The sequence below is a fragment of the Castor canadensis genome, chromosome 8, assembly GCF_047511655.1.
Source record: "Castor canadensis chromosome 8, mCasCan1.hap1v2, whole genome shotgun sequence".
NCBI classification, from domain to species: Eukaryota; Metazoa; Chordata; class Mammalia; order Rodentia; family Castoridae; genus Castor; species Castor canadensis.
Genome location: NC_133393.1, coordinates 28,225,147 through 28,247,197, shown reverse-complemented (window position 1 = coordinate 28,247,197; position 22,051 = coordinate 28,225,147). Strand labels below are relative to the sequence as shown.

The 22,051-nt window shown below is 38.0% G+C and overlaps 2 protein-coding genes across 5 annotated transcripts in view; both read right to left on the bottom strand.

Moving 5' to 3' along the window:
• Positions 1-2,664: 2,664 nt before the first annotated feature.
• Positions 2,665-22,051, bottom strand: part of Zscan23 (zinc finger and SCAN domain containing 23) — a 32,062-nt gene continuing 12,675 nt past the window's right edge. The window contains exons 4-6 of one of the 4 annotated variants that reach the window (XR_012450704.1): positions 18,039-18,352; positions 17,786-17,934; positions 2,666-2,798 (exon numbers count right to left, since the gene is read on the bottom strand). The gene's annotated coding sequence lies outside the window, so the exon portion shown is untranslated. Of the gene's footprint in view, positions 2,799-17,785; positions 18,353-22,051 lie in introns of those variants that run through there. The other 3 variants (XR_012450705.1, XR_012450703.1, XM_074082671.1) reach the window with 3 other exon arrangements.
• Zscan12 (zinc finger and SCAN domain containing 12) lies at positions 9,227-17,773 on the bottom strand. Its single transcript, XM_074082664.1, is given in 4 exon segments — positions 9,227-9,722; positions 9,724-10,859; positions 12,693-12,864; positions 16,496-17,773. Coding segments are annotated over 4 exon segments (1,887 nt in total). The 5' UTR covers positions 16,913-17,773; the 3' UTR covers positions 9,227-9,560.

The following is a 22,051-nucleotide window of genomic DNA, read 5'->3' as shown; positions in this document are numbered from 1 at the left end:
ATTAATTAGCCATTACTATGTGTCATGTAAAAGAAAATACCTATTACTGTCTGTCAATAGACTATATGTGAAATATTTTTTCTATCTTAAAAAAATAATCTAACCAAAGCTGGAAAAAAAAAAAGCACTATATATAAGCTGCCCAGCAATTCAATAATGAAGCTCTTTCACTACATTTACTGAAAGGTTACAAGTTTTGGGGTTGTTTCGTGTGTGTGCACATGCATGCATGCCTTGGTATACCTATACAAGTCTATTTAGTTCATAAAGAAAGTATTTACTGCCAATAGTAGTCAATAATACTACAATCTATATTTGTTGACCGAATTAAAGATAGAGCAGGCATGGAGGAAATAATATGACCCCACACTGACAAAAACTCAGGATCACAGGTCCAGGAATACAGGCAGTCACTTATTTCAAAAGTCCTGGTTGCTTATATACAAGGGAAAAAGAACATCTGTTCTTTGCTCTCCTTTATCTGAAATATTCATTTAATGCTTTTACTGGCTAAAATGAGTTCAGAATACCCATTCCCCCACTCAACTTGCCTGTTTACATTTATTATATTAACTGTTCAGTGTTGTGGAGACTCTGTTGTTGACGCTTGATTTGGGGCCAATTTCTCAATCCTCCCATTTATAAAAGCCTTTTTAATATGAATTCACTGATGGTTACCAAGATTCAAGCTGTCTGAAGACATTCCCATATTTACCACACTGGCAGGGTTTCTCTGTAGTATGAATTCTCCAATGCTGAATAAAGCTGGTGATCCCATGGAAAACATTTCCACATTTATGCTTATCTCTCACAGGTAAAGACTCCTTTGTGCAGTCACTCCTGACTTAGGATAGAAGTCTTCTTACATTTTTTATACAAGGTTCTAAGGTTTCCTTGCTGAATAAAGGCCTCCTGTCATCACACTTACACATGTGGATTCTTCAACATTAAATAAGGCCACAAAGGCTACAAACTTGCCTACAGTCCTTCTTCTGATAGCACTTCTTCTGATAGATCACTTATGGTAGATCTTTTGGTAGGAAAGAAGGGACCTACTACGAACAAAAACCTTTTCAAACTTGTTGACCTCAGAGAGAGTGTGGACTCTAATTCTGAATGACTCAATAACTAAGGCCTTTACTATACCCGCTGCACTGATGTGGTTTACCAAAATTCCCCGTTCGTGATTAAGTGTCTCTAGAACTTTTTTTGTGTTAATAAGACAAGTCCTTATTTTCATTCTCAGAAACACATTTTAAAAAAATGTTCAGCCAATTCCAGTATCAGTTTGTCTATTCTGAAATAATGAGACAATAACAAGCAATGATAAAAGTAAAATCCTGAAGCATATGCCTTTTCTGAGTCTCTTAATTGGCATCTCAATTTTGTGAGTGCTTAAGAAGACATACAGGGGTCCAGTTTGAGTGAGAACTGAGCAAAAGAGAATGGCAGAGCATACAGGATTTTCTCACAAAATGTGGAAAAGAATCAGCAAATATAATTTTTTTTAAAAATGGAAACATTTCTAGTACAGAGCTGAGAAAAAATAACATCATGGAAAAGTTTAATTTGCTAGGAATTTTAAGTACTATTTATACCTACTGACTGATATGTACCATGACTACAGACCTACGAAATGCTGAATAACTTTGTTCAGTAGCTCAATAGGTAATGGGGTATGATAAAAGGTAACTTGAAGCAATAACTAAACCAGCTGCAAGATACATACTACTAATTTGATGTGGGAAAATCAGGTAAACTGGAAAATTTACAGAGGGATAACTTCTCCAGGTAATGTTCAAGCCTGAAACATAAGAAATCAACATTTTGAGTTAAAAAGGTAAAAAAACAAAACCTCACAAGTATGGCTGAGTTTCTACTTAAATAATAAGGTACATAATGGTAAGGAGAAGGGACAGAACACTACCGAGTTCTAAAGAGCTTCCCCTATGCACAGTTTTCTCTGCAGAGTTCCTTTCATTAGTTTTCTGTATCAAAAGGCAATAAAGGTGAGAGTTAAGAGAGTCTTAGTTATCCCATCTAGACATTTGATTCCAAGGTACCGTATCTGCCATAACATATCCTGTTCAATATTTTTAGCCTAGGGTATAAAAGCAATGAGATGAAGCTGGCCTTGAAAACTTAATTTGAATCTAAATCATCAGTAAAAATGATAAACAAAAAACCCAACATAGAAAGAGAAGGTTCCAGAGGTACACATGAAGCCCATGAGGAAGTTGCTAGGTAATATAGCTCAAAAAACATTTGGTGGATCTTGAAGTTTAGTTTTCTTGTCTTCTGTGCTATTTCCAAAAGCCATTCACTAGTAAAGCCATAATGATCCTCTCAACTCTTCCCATATGACTTGTCCTTCATCCAAGCTGTCACAGCAATTTTACAGCACAATTGATACCTCCTCTCTGGATCGTATCATCCTACCTAGGTTCTATAATTCTCCAGGCAGGGTTGAGGACCTGTTATAGAACCTGCTCCTTGGTATGTATTTCTGGTCTTAGCAACTGTGGGCGAAGTTCCCCGAGTCTTCTGCAAGCTATTTGAAGTCCAGGTATTTATCTGCTGGTAGAACCGCCTACAGGCTGAAGAAAGATCTGTGATTTCTTTGCTAGAGTGATTCTTGGTCTTAGGCACAACCCTCTTCTTTTACCATCAGTCACCACTAGAGAGTTTTCCTCCAAGAGGATTGCCATTCTGGAATCAGAGAACTTAAGAGGAGATTCACTCCAGCTTGGGGTTCACAATGATTTTTCAGAAGTATTTCTTTGTAGTTAGTCTTCTTCCTGAGACATAAAATAATAAAGTTAACAGGGATTCTGAATTTTAACTAGCTATTGTACCCAAGATCTCACCTGGACACTGCATTGGAAAGAAAAAAGATGAAACTGTCAGAAAGCTAAATAAATTAGGAGACTGAGTGGGGGTGACTTTGCAAATTAACTGATCCATCTGCTAGTCTTTTACTTCTTAAATGTTTATGTTAATAAAACTTGAAAGAGTATGATCCTCCCTTTTAGAGAATCCCAGAATGGTAAAGAACATCAGAAATGAAGTTGTAAGTATACTACAAGGGCTGGGGATGGAGCTAAGTGGAAAAGTGCTTGCCTAGCACACACAAGGCACAGGGTTCCATCCTCAGCACTTCAGAAGTATCTATGAATTTAGTCAGTAGATACTGTTCTGTTCAACTAATAGATAAATGACACCGAGGCACTGTGAGATTTAAATAATTTACTCAGACACAAGGTGGTTAAGTGGATTCTTTTTTTTTTTGTATTCAAGCATCTACCCATCTACTCTTGGCAGTCATTATGAATCACATCATTTCCATTTACCAAACCAGGAAACTGGACTTTTCTCTTTTTCTCAACAACCCTAGTATCCTGAGGCCTCAAAACTTGTAAGCCATCCTTAACTTTTTTTCCTAGAAGCTCTCAATCATCAGGCCTAAACTCACTGAAAACCCTGAAAAGTCAGACTGGACAATGAGTTCAAACAGGATGCCCACAATCCTCAAACTACTACCGCCACAAAGGTTCAGCACAAAACCTGGAAGGGTCTTGTGGCTGTCACCAGCTGATTCAGCATTCCAGCTTCTTTAGGATTCTGGAGGTTTTTTTCTTCTTTGTGGCTGCCCAGCTGTGTCCCACCCTCCCTAAGCAGTGATAGTTCCTGAAACTCAGCCAGTTAACCCCAGGGACCTAAGCTCCAAATATGTGGCAGTTCAGGCCCCATGCGAGTGGCCCTTCCAGCTGCAAAACTTCAGAAGAGAGCCTCCAAAGATGAATGGCAGGAACTGCAGGCTGCTAACTATCTGATAATAAACAGTATGGAGATAAGACAAGTCACTCCAGCTTGGGCAATACTTGTACCCTCTGTTTACTTGTTCAGTAGCTTCCAAGGTAAGTAAAGCTTGTTATAAATGGGAGATTTTATCCCAGGGCTGGGTAAACCATGCAGCATGGTTCTGACTTGGGTGGCTGATTAGGACATGGGGCATCTAGAGCCAGAATACTTCAAAAGTCCATGGTAATAATCAAAACAACAGAAATAGTTGTAATTCATTTATATGTGCTTAGCACTTTATACATAACTCCTTTAAGCCAATTACTTGCCAAAGTAGGTAGTACTATCACCCTTTTACCTTTGAGAAAACGGAGGTACAGGAAAGGTTAAATTGTTGCTCAAAGTCCAACTAGTAAGTTGAGATTCAAATCCTGGCAATGTCTTTAGAAGCCATGTTCAAACCCTGCCTCAGGAAAAAGAAAATTTGGCTGCAAGAAGCTGTAGTCTTTAAAATGTGCATCCTCTAAGCTTAATCCATCATGAAGGAGGTAGACCTCAGGCACTAGATCAAGATATTCACACCAAGCTTGAAGAGGAATAATAAAGATTTAACCATAAACAGAAGTTAAAAATGGCCTCCACTTAGGCATCTTAGGGCAAACCATTTGGCCTCAGGAAGATGACTGGAAGGAGCAAATAGAAGAATCTCCTAGAAACTATGAACTGTGATAGATGGAAGTTCTGGGAGCTTTGACTGATGGGCTTCAGATGCATAAAGTCTTTTGTAATATGTATAAAAGAGTTACCCATTTCCATGAAATCAAAGGAAAACTGCAAGCCCTCAAAGAACCATCTTCAGTGAGCAGGGAGCTAATCAACTGAGTTTAAATGGCCTTGTGCTGGTGGCTCATACCTGTAACTGTAGCTACTCAGGAGGCAGAGCTACTCAGGATTGCAGTTCAAAGTCAGCCTGGGGAAACTTTTCATGGCTGGCTTTGGAAAAAATCAAATTACATACCTAAAATGAAACTTACATATTTATGTAATATTTCTTATACACATGATATGCAGAAATTCTGTGTATGTACAAGGATTCCTTACCAATCACACCCGTAAGTATCTGGAAGGAGAGAGGATCTAAAGAAATTCTAATAAAATTACTACTGTATGAGTTTTTTGGTGTGAAAGAATAAAAAAAAGAAATAAAGTTTATCAAATGATTATCTGTAGGTTGAACAAGCACTTGTTGCTCAACTAAATTATGGCCTTGAGGAGTCAGGAGGTGCATCATTTCAACTGAAAGAAAAGTAAATCTTAAGCAAATAAGTTTTTTCAGTGCCAGGAATGAAACCAGATCTATGACATGTTAGGCAAGTACTCGAGAACTACTGAGCCACACTCCAAGCCCAAACCAATTATTTTATGTAATATGTAAATATTTTTATGTTTTAAATTTTTTCTTGAGGTGGAATCTTGCTATGTTGCCCAGGCTGGTCTGAAATACCTCAGCTCAAATAATCCTCCTGCCTCAAAATCCTGAGTGCTGAGATTACTAGTGTGCACCACCATGTCCAACTTACCTTTAATTTTTAAATTCAAGAAGTGATACAATATAAAATCACTAAAAATCCTCATCAAAGATAGACCCATAATGGATTAACATCTGAGAGGGTCTCTCTCTAAATCCTTGATTTATATTAAAGATAACCAAATACACCTTATTCTGTGTTTTTAAAAAATGCAGAAAATTGTGGTTTTAAGCTAGGTCAGTCTTTTCACACAGACAGCTCATCTGTAAAGTGGAATGTCTCCTGCAATACCTTCATTATGGAGGTACTAAGAACTGGGGCTATTTATGCTGTACTGGCCAAACCTCATCCAAGATTTGGTATGCAGAGAAGGAAGTGATATTACCTGAGGGGTTTGGACCCTAGAATCTGGGGTTTCTTTGAGTGTTTTCCTGAAGCTTCTACAGATAATTACTCAAGACACTGAATACCACTTCAGAGGTTTGTTCAACTGAAAAAAACAGAAGCGGAACATGACCAAAGGTTAAAAGTATAGGCTCTGGAATTAGGTTAAGTTCAAATCTTGGCCCCACCTACTGTGTGACCTTGCACAGCTATAACCCACCCACAACCCATGTGTAAGTTTATTCTTTTCATTGCCTTAGAAACTTGGCTTTCCCCCCAACCTCTCCAGGTGCTTTCTGCCTTTAACATTCAATGTCTTGTTTACTTTGACTCAATTAGAAGAGAAGCCAGTCAATCTAATTTCCATCCTTAATGTTATTTGTAAACTGCTGCCTCATGATTCATCAGCACTTATTACTTCTACCTGTTGTTACTACTGTTGACTGGCATTACTTCTAACTTGGACCCGCTTCTCCATATTCTTCCTTTCTGCCTCCTGTTGATTTCAAAATGTACATCAGTAAGATGCTCCAAAAGTCCCTGATTTCCCAGATCCTATCATTGTCACATCTATCTCTTATCCATAAAGATGTACTCTTGACCATCACAAGGCATTCTCTGCTCATTGCATTACCCAATGTAACCTTCCTACCATTACACACCTAACATCTACCATGTTCTGCACTTGATCCTCAAGGCCTTCAACGTCTCTATCTTGCTAATTTAGCATCAACTAGCAATCTTATGCCACTGGATTTTATTTATCCTGTGCAGTTTGATTCCCACTGATGCCTACACATCTCCCTTTTGGGGTACTCTGACTATAAGCACAAGAAACAACCAGCACAAAACTCCCATATTTATTTTTGAACAAGTTATATGTTTTTGTGTAACAGGAATATTCCATTGTTCTTTATCTTTGTTTATGGTTCCCTTAGATTATTTTTGTTATACTGTGTAGTGTATAGAAAAACAAATGTGTGTTGATAGGACATGTTAAACAGAACATGAAATGGAAAGACTCCCAAGTAAAGGACTGAGTAGAGCAGCAAACAATTTTAAATAAAGACTGCATCTAGTAAGCAGTCAGATTAGAGAGAGATACTGTGAATTTACTGAAGAGTAAATTAACTCTGAAGAGTTTATTTCAGTTTGGATAACAAGTCTATGGAACCACATTATATAAAGAGTAGGGACAGCATCAATTTGGTAATAAGACATTCTCACAAACGTCCTCATCATTAGGTGAAGTCCCTTCCAATAAGGAGAGTTTGCATGAGAGTGAGAAATGGGAAGCAGAGTGAGCTTAAGTAGGGAACAGGCTTTACATACTTATAGCTACACAGCTCTTTGGCTTAATTTAGGATCCTTGCATTTCCTGGCATAAAAAACTAGGTTGCCAAGCCCAGTTGCCTCTGCCTTACGTGTACATTACAGCTCTAATGTTGGTGTTATGAGAAAGCCTAAATAAGCAGTCCTCAGATTATGAATGAGTTCTCAATAGTCCATCTGCTTTTCTGTTGTGAACTCTAGAATCTCTTCTCACAGAAAGTCATGTTAGATTCTAATTGCATAAGCCAATTTGACACATGTCTAAATTACAGAACTAATACCATTATCACTTTTATGGGAAAATGTGTTAACTCTAGGAACACTATGTAATCCTACCGGACTAGAGCCCCTCTGTGTAAGGGTTATTTAAAAATGGGCACTAGGGAAATGGGTGCAGTTTAAGAGAAGGGAGAAAACTGAAAAGATACTAGTAGATAGAAAAGTAATTATAAGCAGAACTTACTAAAGAATGGGGATTACCAGCCTTTTCTCTTTCTTCTTTTGTCACTGTCTCACCACTTGAAATCCACTGACCAGCTGGAAGTGGGGAGAGAAAAGGGTACTGAACTTGTGTTGGGATAGAACAATAGTCTCATAAATTGTGGAGTTTTCTGTGGTAAGGTAAAAAGGGAGGGAGATATAGGGCATCTCAGAGGAGACTGAGAAAGTTTTCTGTTAATAAAGGCCAACAAACCAAGAGGCAAGTATATTTCTAATGTGGCTTGTCTATTTTTCACTAAAATAATCATCATAGGTTCTCATGCAGAGCAGATTTTCTTTTTTTAATCTGACCAAGGATAATGTCAACCTCTGATGAGTTTTCAGAAGACCAAACTAGAGTATCATTAATCTTTGGGCCTTTTATGTGCTCAAGAAGGCATGTAAACCAAGAAATTATAAGCCAATTCTCAAGAATTCAGAACACAGTGAAACTGATAAACCTTTGAAACAAAGGAAGGTTTAAAAGTAAAGAGAGGAGCATCAGTATGTCTTCTCTAAATAAAAAATAAATACAAAAAGCCTTGTACTCAGAAGACCCTTGGAAGTCTTCGAATGCAGGGTTGTCTCGATTGTGAAAAACACTTAATGACTGGAGGTGTGGCTCAAGTGGGAAAGCACCTGCTTTGCAACCACAAAGCCCTGAGTTCAAACCCTAGTCTCATGAAAAACGAACAACAAAAAAACCTACTGAAATTCAAAGGGATGGTGAAGCCACATGAAAACCCTAATTTGGAGGCATGATGGTGTTAGAATTGTTTACTCTCGAGAACTGGTGGCTCATGTTCCCTGTAGGGACTCTCTTGTACAAAAAATCTGCAGTGTCCCCTTGCTTGCTTACAGAACTGTGTTCATGAAGATTCTCAACTCCCATCCTAGGTCTAACGACTATACTTCAGATATTTTATCTTATTATTTTTTAAAGTAATGCTTTTTTATCTAGGGACAGGGTGTTGCTATGTTGCCCAGGTCCGCCTCCTGCCTTAGCCGCTCAAAAAACCTGGACTATCAACACCACAAGACCCAGCTAAACCTTCCAAGTTTGGAATTTTTCCCAATAATGATGGAGACTAAACCCAGGGCCTAGAATGTATAGTGTTCTACCACTGAGCTACAACTCTGGCCTCAGACATTTTAAATAAGCTCCACAGGTGATTTTGATGTTCATTCAAGTTGGGGAACCACTAGTGTGTACTTAAGTTGTTGATCTTTTCCTTTGTGTGGTATTATAGCTATGTCACGATCTCTATAAGGAATAATATTCTCATTTTTAAAATGGATAATAAATTTCATTTAGAGGTATTTTAGAAATTAATGAGACAAGCACTGGCAAAAATTACTGGCATTCTAATCTTCCCAACGTCTCTCCTCACACTGTTTCCAACTTAATGCCATCAATAGCCCAATTAAAATGAATTTCTATTTTGGGCTAGTCTCATCACTAATGATTCTAAGCCCTCTGAACGCTTACCTCTGCTTATATCTATTTTATCTAAATGTTTTCTCCCTTTTCCTTCAAAAATCTGGCCATCAAACCCATATTTTCAGAGCTGGGTCATGGTTCAGGTGATAAAGAGTACTTTGCCCGGCTAGACAAAGCCCTGGTATAATCCCCCATACCACAAAAACAAAACAAAATCTGCATTTTCAATAAAACCTTTCCTGACCACATTAGGCAAAAGTAATCTGTCCTCAGAATTTATAGCACTTATTGTTTACCAAGTAACACTTAATTCTAAACCATATTGAACACCAATTTTACTGTTCTGTAGTCTAATTTAACTATACATATGGGTTTTACATCTCCCAAACTAGGCTGTAAATGCTCTGAGAAAAGAAATCTGGTGTTGTTTCTTGTTCTCCATAGCAACAATGCAATGGGCTGCACACAGTAGGTTCTCATTAAATAGTTGAGTTTTCCATATAGGAACAATGACTCAAGTTTTACCCTGAATCATTTACAAAGCTAGTATTTCTCTCCAGTCTGCACTCTGTGAGATAGCTTCCCTGTAGTCATCACAGAGAAACAGATTTTCTTCCTTTGTGGACAGTCTGATGTTGAGTAAGAGCTGAGTTTTGCCTGAACAATTCCCCACACTCTTTACATTTATAGAAACCACCTCTATTATGGATTCTCTGATGTTTACTAATGTTATCTGATGTTATCTGACCTCTGTCTGAAAGCCTTGCCACATTCATCACATTTGTAGGGCTTTTCCCCAGTGTGGATTCTCTGATGCTGAATGAGGCTGGTGATTCCTTGGAAGGTATTCCCACACTCATCACACTTGCAGGGCCTCTCTCCTGTGTGTATTCGCTGATGCTCTGTGAGGACTGATTTTTGAGAAAAGGCTTTTTCACACTTATCACATTTATACGGTCTCTCTCCTGTGTGAATTCGCTGATGTTCTGTAAGACTCGTCCTTTGAATAAAAGCTTTTTCACATACATCACATTTGTAGGGTTTCTCTCCAGTGCGAATCCTCTGATGCTGAATAAGGCCACTATGACTGAAAGATTTCCCACATTCCTTACATTGATGGCATTTCTCTTTGTGATGGATCTCTTGGTGGGAAACAAGAGATGAGTTATAAACAAAGGCTTTTCCACACTCATTGCACTCATAGGGCTTTGCACCAGTATGAACTCCTTGATGTTGAGTAAGTGTGGAACGCCGATTAAAACTTTTATTACACTGAAGACATTGATAAGGTCTGTTTCTTCTGTGGCTCTTGAGATGGTGAAAGAGGCCTGCTTTCTGCCGAAAGGCTTTGCCACATTCATTACAATGGTAGTGTTTTTCTCCTGAGTGAAGTCTCTGATGTTGATTAAGAGCTGACCACTGGCCAAAGGCCCTGCCACACTCATTACACTTGTACGGTTTCTCTCCAGTGTGTACTACTTTGTGTCGAATAAGCACAGTTCTCCAACGGAAAGTTTTTCCACATTCTTCACATTTGAAGGGCCTGTCTCCAGTATGGATTCTCTTATGTTCTATGAGGCGTGAGTGCTGACTAAAAGTTTTCCCACAGTTATCACACTCATAAGATTTTTCTCCTGGACAGATTCTCTGGTGTTCAGCATGCTCTGAGCTCTTAGTCAAATTCACTTCATTTTTATCACATATAGGTTGTTTATCTTCCCTGGAGTATCCAGAAGGCTCCTCTTCAGGTTCATGAGTTTCTCCATACTGAGTAGACTGGGGTATATCATTTTCAAATTTGCTACATATATTCCCATCTGGTTCCATTCCTTCAGAAACTTCTTGTTTTAGAGTTAAATTTCTGTACTCATTTCTAGTCTCAATATCTGAAACTACAAAAAGATTATTATGTTACCTAGTTTGCAGTGATAGCAAACAGCAGCTTCATTAGGCAACATAAAATTATTTAAATGACAACATAAGAACCTAGAGTTTCTGCATAGCTACAAAATGGCATTACAGTATGAACTTAGTATATAAAGCACTTCAAAACTGTTAAGGAAGAGATCAATAACCGAAGGGAAAACTAGGCAAAGAAAAAACTGATGGTTTCCAAGAAAAACAATAGTTCTTAAACACAGGAAAAGATCTCTACTTCATAATCAGGGTAAAGGCAAATTTTAAATGTACTGAGATGTTATTTTTCATCCATCAGATTTGCCCATCACTTCAATGTAACACCATGCTCACAAAATGGGTGTCAAATATTGGTGGTGAAAGTGTGAACTGATCCAAACCTTTATGGATTAGATCAAAATTACAACTATATACAACTTTTGACATAATGGTTCCATACATACAAAAATTATAACTACAGTTAACTTCTAACATAGTTCCACATATAGGAATTTGAGCTACAAATTACACTTACACACAGTAATTCATTGAAGTAATATTTCTGCTTACTGTCTCTTTTTTTTTTTGGGTGGGACTGGGGGGTTAAACTGAGGGCTTCATACTTAAAAAGCAGGTGCTCTACCACTTGAGCCATACCTCTAGTCCATTTTGTTCTGATTATTTTTGGAGCTGGGGTCTTGTGAAGTATTTGCTCAGGATGGCTTCAATCCATGATCCTCCTAATCTCAGCCTCCCAAGTAGCTAGGATTACAGGCATGAACCACTGGTGCCTGGCTTGTTTTCGGTTTTTGAGTGTGTCTTGCTATGGAGCCCAGGCTAGTATCAGACTCCAAATTCTACTACCTAAATTTCCCAAGTGCTGGGATTATGGGCATGTGCTACCACAGGCACTGTGAAGCGCTATTTGTCATTAGTAGGGGACTACCTAACTTTATTGTGTGGTTTTCCATACTTTTTAAATACTAAATAGCTGTTAAAATAAACAATGCAAGAGTCTACTATCGTAGTGACAGAGAAGAAAAATATGTTTGTTTCAATATGAAAATGTATAATATAAAAAAAACCTCTAAAAGGATACACAAGAAAGTAATAATGGGGATAACTTATTTCAGAGTTGGGGGAGGATAGATGGCTAGAAGAACTGAATAGTACAGAAACTACTCACTGGATAAATTTTAAATTTTTGTTTTTAATCCATGTGAATTCTCACCTATTCAAAAAACTTACATGAAAAAAAAATTAGAGAAATTAGTGATAAGGAAGGTAGAGGGTCTTTCATCCATTCATCAACCGTTAATTTTGCTACATTCGCTTTATTATTCCTTCTTTTCATCAGTACAGCTACATATTTTTTTTCTTGAACTATCTGTGAGTTAGATGTAGACATTGTGAGACAAAAGTTTATTTACTGAAGAAGTAATAGTAGAAAACAGTAGTATTGTTTAGAAAGCCAAAGGCTAGAAACAGCAGAGATCAATTTAAAGGAAATTATCAGAAGGACTAAATTAAATGATCAAATAAAGAACACTAGAATTTAGAAAAATATCAATATAAAAATAAAAGGGGTGGGGACTGTCACATAGAGGTACAGTGCTTGCCTAGCATGCACAAAGTTCTAGGTTGATCTGAAATACCACAAAAGGGGGAAAAAATGGACAAGTGACAATCCAGGTCAGCTGAGAGCCTAAGCATGAGCATGAGACTCCTGGAGAGGCTTTTGTGACTTTAATGATCAAAAACAGCACTGCCTAATGTCCTGTGTTAGCCCTGTCTTCCACTTCCTCTCAAAATGAGTCTCCCTTCTTTACCTTGCTCTTCCTGAGCTTCAAGTTCTGAAGATTCACACTTTAGCTTGCCTTTCATGGACTGGAAAGACATACTGGGTTCTTGTTCTATTCCTAGAGGTTTCAGCTCCTGGAAGAAATCTTCTTGTTCTTCAGTGTAGGCCTTGATCCGAGGAAAATGAGATACAGATGAACTCTAGTAACAGAAAACAAAAAGAGTACACTGTTCATGGCAGTGGCACCTAGCTTGCTTAAACCTGATCTTTTTCCCAGACAGCTTCTTCCCAGATATCAGCCTGCCATAATTCTACCCATTCTGGCCAATGTAAGTATCATCTCTTCTGAGGAACCTTACTTTTCTGACTAGAATTAATTCCCCCTCCACTGCTAACAGTTTACTAGAAAAGGGAAAGAAAGAATAAACAAAAAAGAGAAGGAAAGGAAGATAAAGAGGCAGCAAGGAGGAAAAAATAAGTTAGGAGAAAATAAAATGAGATATAAAATAAAGGGATATATAAAGGCAATAATACAGAGAAATGATAAAGAAAAAAGAATGGTCAGTAGACCCCTAGTCCCAGCTACTCAGGAATCTGAGGTGGGAGGATCACAAAGGAAAAAAAAAAGAAAGTATGCAAGACAAAAGAAAGGGAAAGAGAAATCTCTTCCATAATTGTAGAAGCTATTTCGTGAGGTTCCTTCCCACTTCTCTCTAGGAAGATAATCTTATTTCCTATTTATCCACAATCACAGTCAGTTCAAAAATCATTTCTCTTTCATATACTCCACCTTCATCTTTTCTTCTATCTTAGAGGAAATTACTTTCTTTTCCTAAAATTCACATTTCTACTTATGTCTTCAATCCCATTCCTTCCTCTGACCCTCATTCCCTCAATTAACTCATTTATTTAGCATTTTCAGCTACTCTGTGCTTCCTATTCCTCCACAGGTCTATTTCCTCTTGCATATTTGAAACAGTAAGTTTCCCCAGGATGATTCTGTAAAAACTAGAGCTTTGAAATAAAAATGATTACTTACTCTGTTTACTAGTTTAGAGCTCAATGACTGTGGGCTGCTTACTTTGAGATTATACAGTATCATGAATGTAAGGTACCAGGCATAGGCCAACATATCATAGGCCCTCAAATTACTCCTCTATTCCCTTCAAATTACTTCCCCCATTCCTCAAATTTTGTAAATAAGAAATCACTTACACTGCCTCTAATTCCCTGACAGTTTCATTTTGTAACCTCTATCTCCAGAATAGGAGCCAGAATCTGCAGATTCGTACAGAGAAAGATGATACATTTTGAGAGACAGAGGAAAAAAAAGACAAAAAAGAGGCCAATACAATCAGTTATGCGTTGTATCCCTGGATTTCTGGCTAGGTCTTTATTAAGTGTCATAGGCATGTTTTTAGAAAAAGGACCAGCTGGCAATACAAACTCAACATGTTTAAAACCAAATTACTCTGGCCTGCACTTGGGAATCCTTGTCTTTCTTATGGTTCTCTTTTCACCTCCCTGACTACTCTTCAGTTTCCAGTGATGAGCTCACTATCTCATGTCTTTAAATATTACCCATATTCTGAGAAGTCCCAGTTATATTTTCAGTACAGACCATACTCCTGAATTCTAACTTACTATATTCAGTTGCTTGCTCAACTTTTCCATGTGGATTCTAACAGGAATCTGAAAATTTAACATGTCCAAAACCTACCTCTTGATTCCTGTTCCTCCACCTCACGCCTACTTCTTTCCCAGTCTTTATTATCTCTCTGAATGACAAATTCATTCTTCCTGTTCAGATTAAAAAAACAAAACAAACAAAAATCCCTCTGGCATATCCTTAATTCACTTTGTCTCACATCCCAAGCTTTACCTTCAAAAACACATGAGGAATCCAATCACATCTTCTCACTTCTACTGCTACTATCTTAGTCTATCTCACCAATGTCTCTTGTCTGGATTTCAGTTTATAGTTAAATGACTTTTATAATGTTACCTTGACCTATATGTCCCCCTCCTACTCCCAACTCTACTGTAGAACTTTTTCAATATAGCAGCCAGATCATTTTTAAATCTAAGTCAGATTGTATCCCTCCTTCCTTCAAAACTCTCCATACTTTCTAACTCAGAATAAAATGTAAAGTCTTTATAATGGTCTGCAAGTCCCTACATTATGCAATTTCCCTGTAACTATTTCATTTCATCTTCTCCTTGATAAGCACTTCTCCACCATGACAAGCATATCCTCACCTTTAGACATGTTTACTATTTCCTCTGCCTAAATGCTTTAAATATCTTTTGTATACGTCAGTCTATCTGAAAAGCCTTCCCTGACCATCTGTTGATGGTCAACATCCCTGACCATTTTCTTCACTATTTCTTTTTTTCTGCCTTGTTGTTTTTAACAGAATTTATTACCACCTAACATCGTATATGTTTGCAATTAGACTAGATTCTACATGTGTGCAGCAACTTTGTATCCATTTTCACTGTATTCCAGGTGCCCATGACATTACCTGGTACAAAACAAGTATTCAGCAAATACCTGCTTAATGATCCCCTACAGTCTTTAATTCTGTTAGTTGTGTCTTCATTACATGACTCTTTCAAACTTAAATCCCTAGAGCTTAGCCTTCAACAGACTGCTCAGTAAAGAGTTCTCCACTGATTCTTCCTTCCTTATAGATCTTATGTCATCATTTCTACTTAATTCTTAGTTCAGACGATTCATCCTTTGTAGTCACACTTTCGTAACCCTATTTCAAACTTCTTTTTGTCATATATTCCTTCTCCACTCTATGGTATACCCTAATGCCAGATGTTTTATTAATTTACTGCCTCATACTCTCTATACCTAGGTTTCCTAGGCTTGTCTACAGTGACATCTTGAGTCAGATAATTTGTTGTTGTCTGAGGTTGTCCCGTGCATCATCCCTGCCCTCTACCCACTATACAACAGTAGCACCTACCTCAGTTACGACAACCAAAAAAGTTTCCGAAGACATTGCCAAATGCCCTGTGGGGCACAAAATTCCCACTGGTTGAGAACCATAGTCTTACATCACTGTTAAAAGAAAACAAAACCCACAAAGGTTCTACATAATTTCTCTTTTACTATCTCTTTTACATTATCTTGTATATCTCGCTTACATATCTTGTATATCTTAGATATCTCACATATATCTTGTATATCTCACTGAGATAGTGACTTTGATTTCTCCATCTTTTAATTTTTTAATAGTCAGGACAGTGAATATAAATATGAAACCATATATTTTTCTTTCTTTCTTTAAATACAAAACCATATTTCTTTCTCTGACGCTCTTTCTTTCCTTCTTTTTTGTCAGTGCTGTAGATCAAATCCAGAGCCTCGGCCTTGCTTGGCAAGAACTCTACCACCGAGCTACATCCCTAGCCATTGGTTTTCTTAAACAGGGTCTGGCTATGTAACTCAGGCTCCCTACTGCTGGAATTTAGCTTAGTACACAGTCCCTTTGCAGAAAAGATATAAGTAAGTTGGGACTACCAGGCATAGTAGCACATGCTTCTAATTCCAACATTCAAGAGCCTGAGGCAGGAGGATAAGGAGTTCAAGCCCAGTCCAGCCTAGGCTACACAGTGAAATCCTGTGTTAAATTAAAAAAATAAATAAATAATAAAGCTAGAACCACATTCAATAATATTTTATAAAACTCAGGTTCTTTTCTGATGAACCCAAGTGCTAACATGCTTTGTGAAATAATACTATGCTTCATTCTGGCCCAGAAATCCACAATTTATCTTTTCTTAAAAAAAAAAAAAAAAATCATTTTTTTTTCTTACCTGGTCTCCTGGCTCATCAAGCTCTCTCTCTAAATCCTCCAGCACAGTCACCACTTCCTCCCCACTCTCTGGATACTGCTCCTGCACCCAGGCTTGGAGCTCCTCTGGCAGGATGGTCAGGAACTGCTCTAGCACCAGCAGCTCTAGGATCTGTTCTTTGGTGTGGGTCTCTGGCCTCAGCCACTGATGGCAAAGCTCCCGGAGTCGGCTCAAAGCCTCCCGGGGTCCAGATGTTTCCTGATAGCAGAATTGTCTGAAGTACTGTCGGAAGACCTCTCTGCTATGCGCATTGTTCTTTTGTAGGTTCCTATCTTGTCCAGTGATATGTTTATCTTCTTCCTCCTCCTCCTCCATCTTTATTTCCAAAAGTTCATCCTGGTCCTTGTGGGCCTGGATATCCCAAGTAGATTCCATCATAGCTACGCAAACGCTCTATTTAATTAATATCTCCCTTGCAAAGTTTCTTTCGGAGTGGACCTGAGGGATAAGCCATCATTGCTAACACAACTTACTATGAACAAAAACTGCAAATTCTAAGAAGTATGTCCTTTGAAAGCCTGATCCCAGGTTAACTTATTATATACTCAGGGAAATACTTTGATAGAAAATATTTTAAAGGGAAAGATTAAGGAAAATGTGCCAAGGACTTTAAGGAGGAGAGTATGTCTTGGTAGGAAACGTATTTCCATTTAGTCCTAAAGTAAAGGACAATTAAATGGAATAAAACATTTAGAATGAGTAGATTAAAAGGTTAGAATATCCTTTATTAGTTACTTTTCATCAATTTTTAAATGTCTGATGCCTGGTGGAAACCACAAAAATCATAAAAACAACAGTCACAGTAAGTTCCTTCTTCCGGGACTTAATCTCTCTACACCCTTCATTCTTCAATTATAAAGTAAAAAGGCTGGAGAAGTTACTCGTTTCGTTATACCTTTCTTCTACCTTCGAGCTCTGAGTGTAAGTTTAAAGTAAGGTAAGTCAGGCAAAGTGTGACCTAGAATCCAAAATGTCGAGAAGCGCCGAACACGAAGATCACGGCCGGAGACCTAAGACAAGCCGGGGAGTTACGGGGAGAAAAGTCCAACTCACTGCAGAGGCCGGAGGAGCCTCTCACCGCCAGCTCGGACCACCCTCCTAGGGGCCGGCCGAGGGCCTCTGGGAGAAGTTCCCGCTGGACCGCTGGGCAGAGGAGGACCGGCCGCCCCGCACGGGCGTGCGCGGCCCAGGGCGAGCAAGCTCAGCGATCCCCGCCCTCCCGCCGCCGTGTTGGAAGCACAGGCTGCTCACCCACCGCCGCAGCGGACAAGCACCGACGAAGGGCCAAAGACTCGACGATACAGGAACCGGAACCCACAGAGCGAGACCCACAAAGGCCGGAAGTGGCGCGTATGGAGGGCCGGCTCGCTCCGCCCACGAGACGCACTTCCGTGGCAGCTCTAGGACAGAGTAGGCGGGGCTTTCGACTCGGTGGTTTTCACGCGCGCCTACGCAAGACAAAGGGCGAGAATTCTCAAGCCTGCGGGGAAACGGAATTAGTTACCTTTCTCCATTGCGCCTTTACGTGGCGTTTTCCCCACTTCTCCCGGCCTGAGGAAGGGCTTGTAGAGTTATTCTGAAGATAAGGAACTCTCATCCATCACTCTCACGTTTATTTGGGTTTCGGTATCTGAGATTGGAGATGTTTTAAAAGGATGCTCTCCCGAGGTCCATGCCGGCCCAACAACGCTTCGCCATGATGAAGGGACCTCTTCAACAGAGACTTCTCAAGGCCGAACCTGCTGGTTTCTGCTGGCCTTCTCATCGTCAGCGATTCTCTTGAAGTGCCCTTTGGTGTGCTGTGATGTGATTGTACATCTGAAAAACCACGGAATTCAATGGGAAAACAGTATTTAAAAGATAATTTAGTAAGGTGGGATATAAACTTGACATCATATCATGTATTTGAAGATACAGTGAAAAAAGGAACCATATTTACAATAGCAGCAATAAAAGAAAAAAAATTAATAATGAAGAAACATTTGTTTGGGGGAAAACTTTAAAACACTCCAGAAAGGCCAAGTGTAAACTTAAAGGGAAAGCAATATGCTATTCTTGGATAGAAAGCTAAGGAGGTCAGTCCTCCCTAAATGTGTATACAATCACTATATTCCAATAAAAATATCAAATACTGCCTTAGAATTAGGCAAACTAATTATAAGTTTCAACTGGAAAAATAAAAATAGTAAAACCCTAAAAAGAACGATAGTGAAGGACAGTCTTACTAGCTACTAGAATATATCATGGTTGCCAAGGAAAACCTTGTCCAATGAAATGAAATGCCCTGGATGTGAGCTGTTACCTGGGCCTCTACACCCTACTCCCCCATCCATTTCTCCAATAAGGCCTGGTTCTGTATCAGAAAGAACACACTCCCACATTAAGATAAAAATGACATAATATATAGAAAAATGGAAAAATGAATTTACTTTTGTTCAAAACTGGTGAGAAATTCTCAAATCTGTCTCTGCCTTGCTCATAGCAGTATCAGAAGTTACAGAAATCATGAAACAAAAGCCAGGAAATATGCATATATAGATAGTCTTTCTCCTGGGAGATGAATATTCTGGCATCAGGGCTCCTGAAGGTGATCCATCTTCGCTCCCTGCATGGAATTTTCCAGAATAATCAGTTCCTAGCACTCTCCTCCCAACCCCCAGGTGGAACACAATGAAAAGGCTTGGCATTTCTGACTTCATATTGTGTCCTTCCCCTTTGCTGCCTTAACCTTTGTGTCAGATTCTATTCATCTATTCATGTAGGCATGTTAATTATTTGAGAAATGTCTGGACCAAAACTATAATACAAAATTAATATTGTAGGTTAATTAACTCAAGTTAACTTGACCTCAACTAGACTTATCTAATGCCCCTTCCACTTCATGGTTAAAGACACCTACACACTACCATGGTCAGAAACACCATACCATGAAAGAAGTGAAAAGAGGTTCCTGAAGAGCCCCTCTATACCTAGAAGTCACTGATACTCATTCCCTTTATTAGCCTATGTCTGTCTTTCATTAATCCTTTTCTAAATCTGTAACCCCTCAACACCTCCTCCCTTTAGAAGCTGATTCTCCATTCTTCCACCACAGACAAAGTTGTTCTTTCTCCCCAACACTCCGCTCTCAGACATTGGACTTTGGCTTTTCTTGGAGATGAGTTTTCAGACCTAGGCTCAGTAATAATTACAGTATGATACTGGTTTATCAACAGAACAGAAATAGATGCAAGTATGTGTTGTATGAATATCTAGTAAATGCTGAAGTTGGTTGCGTATCAATAGGGAAAGAAGGACTTAAAAAAGAAGTTGTATTAGAACAACTGATAGCCAATTAATTGGTCAAAGGTAAAATTGTATTCATATCTCCCACCACATGTCACAATCAGAATAAATTCCAAATAGATCTGAGATCTAAAAGTTTTTAAATATGCCTTTTAACAAGTTAGAAGAAAACGTGAGTAACATCTAATCATGATTTAAAATCCAAAAATCAATAAAAATGATAACTCTGGCTACATAAAAATAAAATGTTTGTCAAAAACACCATAAGGAATGTTAAAAGACAAGTGACCCTGGAAAGCTTTACAACATATCACAGACAAAGGCTAGTATCCCTAATTCACAAAGAGCTAAAAGTTGAGAAGAAAATTTTATCTGGCTGTCAAAATTTGACAGCACAAACTATTTTTGAGGAAAGAGGAATTCTCATTTCTGATGGAAATGTAAAATGGTACAGCTCTTATGTAGGAAACTAATGTAGCAAATTCACATACAAATTTACCCTTTGTTCCTATAATACCACTTCTGGAAATCAATCTCAAGGATACATTGACCAAAATATAAAATGATATACACACAAGATTATTCATTGAGGCATTCAAGCTACAGATTGGAAACAAAGCAGTATTCATCACTCAGGGACTAATTATAAACCATGATGTATTTACCCAATAGACTATTAAGCAGCTATGAAAAATTTTTAAAATCTCAATATACTTCTGTGGAGTGACTGACATTTTTATAGTATAGTACCTTGAAAAGCAGAATAATAATCTTCCAAAGATGTCTGTATCCTAATTCCCCAAACCTATGAACATAGTATGTTGCATGACAATGAGGGATTAAGGTTACAGATAGAATTAAGGTTGTTAATCAATTGACCCTAAGTTTTCTTATTTCAGAATCAAAAATTTTTTTTATGGGCATAAACTTTTTTGATTTATTGACACAAACTTAAATTCGATATAATTTTCCATGTTACAAATATACTCCACTTTTGCTTAAATTTTATTTCGAGATAATTATAAATTCACAGGAAGTTGTAAGAAATAATGTAGAAAGATTCTATTTAATCTTTACCAAGTTTCCACTATTAGTAACATCTTACAGAATGAAATATTGTTTCATTGAATATTTACATTGATACAATCACAAAGCTTATGAAAGTTTATAAATGATGGAGGAGTACAGAATGTCTCCATCACCAAGTGCAGAAATTCCTTTTATAAACATATTCACCTCCCTTTTAACTTTATCCTTTATTAACCCTGAAAACTACAACTTTTTTCTCTACTTCTATAATTTTGTCAGTTTGAGAATGTTGTAAGCTGGACATAGTAATACACGCCTGTAATCCCACTACTGAGAAGGCTGAGACAGGAGGATCCTGAGTTCCAAGCCAGCCGGGGCTACATAGAAAGAGTCTCTTAAAAAAAAAAAAAAAGAAGAATGTTATATAAATGGACTCATATAGTGTCTATTCTTTTTTGGCTTATTTTTTCCACTTAAAATAATTATCTAAAGAATCATTCAGATTGTTCTGTTTATTAATGGTTCATTTGTTTTTATCATGCTTTTGTATTCTATGATATAGATATACCACTGTTTGTTTAACCATTACTATTGAAGGACATCTGGGTTGTTTCCAGTTTGAGAATATTAGAAATAAAGCTGATGTAAACAATGTACAGGTTTTGTGTGGATACAATTCTTCATTTTTTGGGATAAATGCGTAAGAGTGGGTCATATGGTTGTTGCATGCTTTAGTTTATTGTTGTTTTAAAATAAATTACCAAAGTATTTTCCATAATATCTGTACCATTTCACATTCCCAGCAGCAATGTATGAATGATCCAATTTCTCATTATCTCCACCAGCATTTAATAAGTCTCAGCCTCAGGCATATTTTTATAGCAATAGAAAGCCAACTAACAGAAAATACTTATTTCTCATAGTTTTAGAGACTGGCAAGTCTAAGATCAAAGTGCCGGACAATTTGGTGTCTGGTTAGTGTTCACTCCTCATAAATAGCGGCTTCACATACTAGAATGTTGAAGCTGCTCTCTGGAGCCTTTTATAAGGGCAATAATCCTATCTGTGATGGTACCTCACAAAATTCCCACCTCCTAACACCATCACATTGGTGATTAGGTTCAAACATGAATTTGGAGAGATTCAAACATTCAGACACGTTGTACATATATTGAAATAAGGACAAATGTAGCATATGTTTTT